Source organism: Pygoscelis adeliae, unplaced genomic scaffold (genome assembly GCF_000699105.1).
Source record: "Pygoscelis adeliae isolate BGI_AS28 unplaced genomic scaffold, ASM69910v1 Scaffold191, whole genome shotgun sequence".
NCBI classification, from domain to species: domain Eukaryota; kingdom Metazoa; phylum Chordata; class Aves; order Sphenisciformes; family Spheniscidae; genus Pygoscelis; species Pygoscelis adeliae.
In genome coordinates, this window is record NW_008824114.1 from 1,266,333 (window position 1) to 1,273,172 (window position 6,840).

The following is a 6,840-nucleotide window of genomic DNA, read 5'->3' on the forward strand; positions in this document are numbered from 1 at the left end:
GCAGGAATACAGCAGGCTCGTGGCCCAGCTGTCTGACACACCTTGCCCACCATCCCCATTCCTCAAAGGCTGGTGACTGGGCCCCAGTGGTCAATGGACTCTTGTGCCACGTTGTCATCTTCATCCTCTGGATCCAGGCCACTAGCTGTGGCCTCCATAGCTCCAGAAGCAGGAAGCAGCACCTCTCACAGACTGGCTCCCTGCACCACCTTCCTCCTGTCTGCATCTGCTTAGCCTACACTTCCTCATCCACTACCTCCTGCAGGGCATGTTTCGCACTGGCCTCTCTCTTCTCCCTTCTGTGGAGCAAGGCAGAGGTAAGTGCATGTCCCTCCTGAAAAGGCCCTTCCAGACACAGCAAGGTAGGGTTCAGCATTTTACTCACCTTGATTCACCAGCGGCATCCTGGAGCTTGGGCGTGGAGCTGAAGCCTCTTTCTGACCCCTGCTTAGCTGGTGTGTGATGCTGCTCAGTCACCCCACAGAGATAAATAAAGCGAATTTTGCTCACATTCAGTCCACTTAGCAAGGGTCGCAGGAGCCCCGAGATGCCTTGAGCTATCATGCTACTTAGGGTCCTGCTCTGTGTCTCCTGGGCTGTTGTTTGTTGCAAGGTCAGCTAGATTAAGGGTTATAAATACAGCTGAAAGACGGGAAAAAAAGAAAGAAAGAAAAAAAAAAAAGAAAAAAATAGGACAGCCTCCCTGGGGGTGGAGGGAGGGAGGAGGGAGGGGAAGGAGGAGGGAAGGATGGACAGAGGGATTGTGCTTGGATCTTGCTGCAGTCCAGCTCATCAGGGCATGGGAATTAGATGAAGCACAGTAAAACGAGCATCATCTTCACATACCAGTCCCCAAGCAATGCTCACCTTGTTTTGCCTTACAGATTTCCCTTTTAGGAATCAGACCTAAATCCAGTTTCAGGAGCAATATTCATTGCAATGTCTAATCATACAGGGGGTTGCAAGCTGAGGGCTGGAAGAGCAGACTGGCAGGAGCACTGACAGCTGCTGCCTCAGGAAGAGAGGGGCATGTCAGTTCTTACAGCAATGGGGTAAGAGTAAGACTTATTCTGTTCTTGATGTGGATGTTGTCCAGCCACATCATTGCCTTCCCCAGTACTGCAGGCTCCTAACTCTAAAACGTGAATATTCACACACACACAGAGTGGATTCATAGTTTTGAAGATAACTGGAAAGTTTTGGCTTTTCACCCCAAAATGAAAATTTTCCACCCAAAGCTTTCAGGTTGGAAGGGGATGCTTAAGCTTTCTGAGAATAGCATTGAAGACATTAAGGAACACAAGTATTTTCCATAAGGAGGGACGGAAATCCTATTCTTCAGTCCAATAAAGTTTTAAAGGCAAGTGTCCAAGCATTCAAACACACCACTGAGATAGCTTCAGTGAAGAGAAACTCATGGGCAATGCATAAAGGATTAAAAAAGAAAAAAACCTTTTTCTTTCCTTAGGGGGAAATCCAGTTTCTAAAATCACCTTTCTACTTCCCTCTGTCCACTTTGCACCTGGTAGAGCAGCACAGGGGAATATTTCATTCTGCCTCACTCCTATTTGCCAAGTGCAGGCTGGGCATTACTGCTCCCATGACAGGACACATGCAAGAGGAGCATGCGGTGCTCTGCTATGGAGGGACGTGATCTCGGATAACTTGGAGTCGTATTTGCAGGGCATCACTGACTAAAGTCTCCTCGCTCCTTTTGCTGAACATGGGTGACATTTCCTAACTCAATATATGATGGGCTTATCAACCGGCAATCACAGCCTTGCAGCACCCTCATGCCAGCCCCTGCTCGTCCCACAAATGCATTTTTTCTGCTGCAGGATTTGCCCCTCAGGTTTTGTTCAGGGCAACAGCTCTGTGAGTGCAGGGGTGGGATGAACCGCTGAGTGTCACTAGGATTTTAATCCAGAGTGCCACCCCCAAGTCCAGAGCCAGTGAGAGAGCTGCCGTCTGCCAAGAGGCACTCTTGGCACGTCCTTGGGAGCAGCAGGGCAGAGGTATGATGCCAAAGCAGGGATGCCACGTGGCAGGCATGGGTGCACATCAGACTGCCCAGCATCACTGGGACTTCTTTGTAATTCCACCCCTTGACCCCAGTTGACGTAAAAATTCCTTATCTCAAATCATTTGTAGAATATCCTCCAAAGGCTTCCCTCCCCACCCTTGCTTGTATCACAGAGGAGAGCTGGCAGTGAGGTGAGCGGTTTGTTTTAGCTGAAGGCAGCTCTGACCAGCATCCCTGCTCTGTGGCCCCTCAATCTCAGGTCAGCTTGTCCAGGTGGTTTGCTCTTTCCTGCAAGCTGCCCTGCATACTTCAGCCTTCAAATGCAAATTCTTGGGCTGCAGCTCACCCCTGAATTTAAAATCGCTCTGTGCAGCATCTGCAGCTGAGAGACTCTGCCCAGTCCTGCCTTCGCTTTTCAGGCACTACAGAGATGCAGTAGGCAGCCCAGTTCTGTGTCTCAGTCATTTCCATAGAAGGAAAGCAAGGCTTGCCATGAAAGAGGCAAGGAAAGGGGCCACAGCACATCCAAACAAACCACAAAGCATGTTATCTCTCCAGCAAACCTTGAATTGAGAGATACACTAGATATACGCGCAGCAGTTTTCACAGCAAGGACATTTGTGTGTTTGCCTGGCACTGACCTCTCTCCTTGCCAGGAACTCAGAGCACAGCATGTGACAGGTCAATGCCACCCGATGGGAGAGAAGCCAACACAGAGAGGGAAGTCAGGTCCAAGAGCATCATACCCAGTCCTGCAGGGAGGTGAGAAGCGGTGAAGGGGATAACTGTCCTCTGGTGAAAGCAGGAACAACCCTGCTGGGGTAGGAGAGAATCATGTCCTATACTGAGTTTGGATAGCCTGTTTTAAGGTATTTGAAACAGGGGGAAAAGGGCAGAAGTAAGATCTCCTTTTTTTCCTCCTCTCCTCCGCTCCATCTAGCAGCAAGCCTAGAAGGAAAGGCAGCCTTTCCAGAGTAATCCAGTGTTCCTTTAGCCCAGGACACAAAAATAGAAAGCTCTACAAATAACCACCCCTCCCACAAAAAACCGACCATTCAAAAAAAAAAAAAACAAACCAAAAAACTAAGCAAACATATCCTTGCTTTGAAAAAACCCTCTCAAAATATTGCTTTGGAGGTCACTACACTTTATGGGCAGGACAGACACAGCTGAAGTGAATCTTTAGCTCCGTTTCACAGAAATTGGGCAGAAGCCAAGTTTCCACCAGTATGCACACATGCACACACCCTCACCCCCCCTCTTTCTTGCCAGCAGGTCACACTCTACGGTCCTGTGCCTACATGTCTAGTGATGTGTTAGCACATGCTGGGAAGGAAGTGGTCTTCTACCTTGAAATACATCGCCCAATTTCTTCTGCACCACACAAAGGACAATTTGCACACACACCCCCGTCTAGGGACTCCCATGCAAATCTCCAAACCAGCTATGAGGTGCCATTAACTCCACCTCATCCCTGATTTCTGCACAAGAAGTAAACATTGAAATCGGCACTGCACTGATCCAACAAGAAGTTACACAATACCATTGCAGCCCTCCACAGCCAGAAGCACATTCAGACTTCTCAGATACCAGACCCAGCTCCTCTGACCACCATTAGAGTTTCAGTCCTTCCGTGGACCAGTTCAGTAAACACGGAGGCATAGTCAGCACAAAGCAGACTTGCGTCGGTTCCTTTGGGCAGAAGACACTCTGTGCAAACAGCTCTGACCAGAAGAGCCCTTCTGTAAACTTTGTGGCTTCCAAGAGACCCTAGATGGAAGGTTTAAAATTACCATATTAGTCTACTGCCTCTGAAAGCAGATGAAAATCATTGTGTAATCCTGTAGTTATTAATGTACACATTCATATAGTTTTAGTGATGCTGCAGTTCTGGCGTTGTGAGAATAACTCCACTACCATTTGAATCAAGATTTGATACATTTGATAAATTAAGGGAGGAAGAAGTTCTTCTGCAAAGGAGTAGGAGAAGAATAATCAGAAGGAGCAGGAAGAATCGGGAGAAGCAGCCTGTCCTGCAGCAGAGCAGCCACAAGAACAGGAGAGGGAAGAGACAGAAATCACACACAAGTCAAACCACCTGGCCTCTATCCATGAGGAAGCTGCAACATATGCAGAAATATTACAGGTGTCATCCAGGCAAACCAATTCACACCTGTTTGCTCCAATACTGGAGCATTTTATCAAATCAGTATTTGATAAAATCCCAGGTGCTCAACAATGGAACTCCCAAAGGAAGAGTGTCCAGAGGGGAGGGAGGAACTGAGCAAGCAGCTCAACAAGTTGAAGGCCAGCACTGTGCCCCAGTACAGAAGTCATCGCTCCTTTATTTTTTGGAGCAAGCAGGACTCGCCCATGCTCTCCTCTGCCTACCCCTCACCTCCTACCTCACAAATAGTCCTGTAAGGAAGCAGATACAGGCTGCTTACATACGCAGAACTAAAGCCACTGAACAAAACTAAAATTCCCCTTCCCCACTATCACTATGAAAACCCATCAACCACCTTTCCTGTTCCAGAACAAGCTGCTAATAAAAGGAAATAGGGCAACTTGTGCTTGTTCTGCTTTCTCCAAGCTCACAGGACCAGGTACAGAGTGCTGCCCCAAAACAGATGCACTGAACACACACCTGCAGACAAAGAGCTTACATCAAGCGTGCTCAAGTCTCAGATACTGCCTTGTAGCGGCTGGAGGCGTGGGGGGAAGATTGTAAACATGTCTCAGTTTCTACATATCTCAAACAAGACTACCATTTGCCCGCTCCGACCTTTCTCTAGACATTCAGCAACCTTCTGAGAATCAGTACAAACAAAAGGAGCAAGGGCCAAATTTTCACCACTGGAAGCAAGAGGGTAGTAATGCAATCATCAGAGGTGGGCTAACACTACAAGGAAACAAAATGAATTCACAACAGGGCTTCTTGACAGCAGCCTCCTCTGGCAATGCAGCTGCTGCCTAGCTGGGTGAAGGCCACTAAGAAGTTACGGTGCCCCAGCCAAGGCCTTCACTTGCAGATGCTTCTCCTTCAGTCAGTCAAGGATGCTTCAAAGATGGATGGGAGGGCAGTACTGCTGCATGCGGGGTATAGACAGCCTTCACCGTAACCTCCCAGCTCAAAAGCAGTATATTCCATATCCCCTTGACCCTTCAATCAGTCTTGATGATTGAAGATCAACCCTGGCTTGTATTTCTTTAAAAGATGATACACAACCAGATGCAATAGCAATCATGGGTGCTTGTAATTTTCCAGCTGGCTCTGCTCATCAGAAAGCTGTATCAATGGTACTGACACCTGCTCAGAGCACGTGCATTCTCAACAGAAGTTGGAAGTACAGTCCCTTCCAGGAGCTCCCAATATTCCTTTTTGCAGTCTTAGCACTATTCTTTCCTCCATGTCTCCCCCTCATTCTTTCCTCCACTTTTCCCTATACCCATTTCATCCTGCCATCTATCCTGACAAAGTCCATCTTAAAATTACTAGTAACTTTCAGACACCCATCACTTGGCACTAGATGTTCATTAAGGCATTGTTCAGTCATAAGGACCTGCACCCTTGTCCACAAACCGCACTTAAATTAGAGCTGCAGACCTGCAAGACAAAAGCCAGCCTCAGCCTAACATTTGATGCATTGAGGCCCGGATCCTTTTGCTTACAGATAAGTTAATTTTTCTGCAAGGGAGATGTTAACATCACATGTGGAGTCAACTTGCATAAGGGTATGCAGCAGTTATGGGTTGACCTCAGTCACAGATTAATTGCACTGTTCTCTGCCAGTTGTCACATACTCCAATTACACACTGGTATAAGACAATAAGACTGTATGCCCAAGATTGAGTTATGTATAGCTGCGAAGCTGGCACTCAACAGAACAGTCACACTGATTGTACAGGGCAAACAAGCCACACCTCAGTTATTCTCTGCTTTCTCATTGGGAGATAGTCCAAGCCTTTGTAGATGTTCAAGCAGCTGCCATACAACTGTCTACAATTATCATACCTTACCCTGTATATGCATTATCAGGCTTTGCAAGATGTTGGAAAACAGCTATTAGATGCAGCTACTTAATGGAGAGCTACTGCAGCATGATGCACCAAGTCTGAAGCCAGGTTACAGACAGAAGTAGCAGCTTCTAGGACCCGCTGACATGAGAAAGGGGGGAACAAATCTCATTTGTTCATATCTCAGACTATCTGCTGGTTCCACAACCCAAAACAGATTTCAAGAGGATAGTGCTGTCAAAAGGCAGTGTCCTACCCTGATAAGTAGAGAGCAAAATCTAATCTAGTTCCCTTACTAAGTTGCCAGAGTTACTAACAGTATCCTACACAAATTGACCTGAACTGATAAGCATGGCATCAGGGGGTGTTCACATCCTATTATTATTCATCACAGAAAAAAAAAAAAGGAAGTGGCTGGAAAGCTACTGAGCCTGCTCATCTGTTCACTGAGAACCCCACACCGCATCACTTAAAAAATAAAAATGCCCGTGTTTCCCTCCAAATGCATTAGCCTGAGCAAGGAACCGATAAGCTTGTCATCTACCTAGAGGAGTCCCTACAGGACTTGCCTACATCAAAACAAATCAGAATTTGGAGACCAACCCCTTGCAATTCCCTGCCTTAGAAAGCGAAAACAAGAGAAGGAAAAAACAATCACAGCCTTATTTCTATAGTTGCACTGACTCCGAGGAGGAGAGCAAAGTATCCTAGGCCAAATGCATTAATCCACCAGACAGATTTATCTCAGTGAAAACCTTGACTCTGTGAGTTACTTTGGCTTTTCTTTAGAGTTCTTAGTA

General features: G+C 46.9%; 1 protein-coding gene across 1 annotated transcript in view; it reads right to left on the reverse strand.

Moving 5' to 3' along the window:
- LOC103925559 (adrenodoxin-like) overlaps positions 1–564 on the reverse strand; it is a 6,480-nt gene extending 5,916 nt beyond the window's left edge. The window contains exon 1 of the mRNA XM_009334288.1: positions 386–564. Coding sequence (XP_009332563.1) covers positions 386–564 — 179 coding nt within the window. The remainder of the gene's footprint in view (positions 1–385) is intronic.
- Positions 565–6,840: the final 6,276 nt, after the last annotated feature.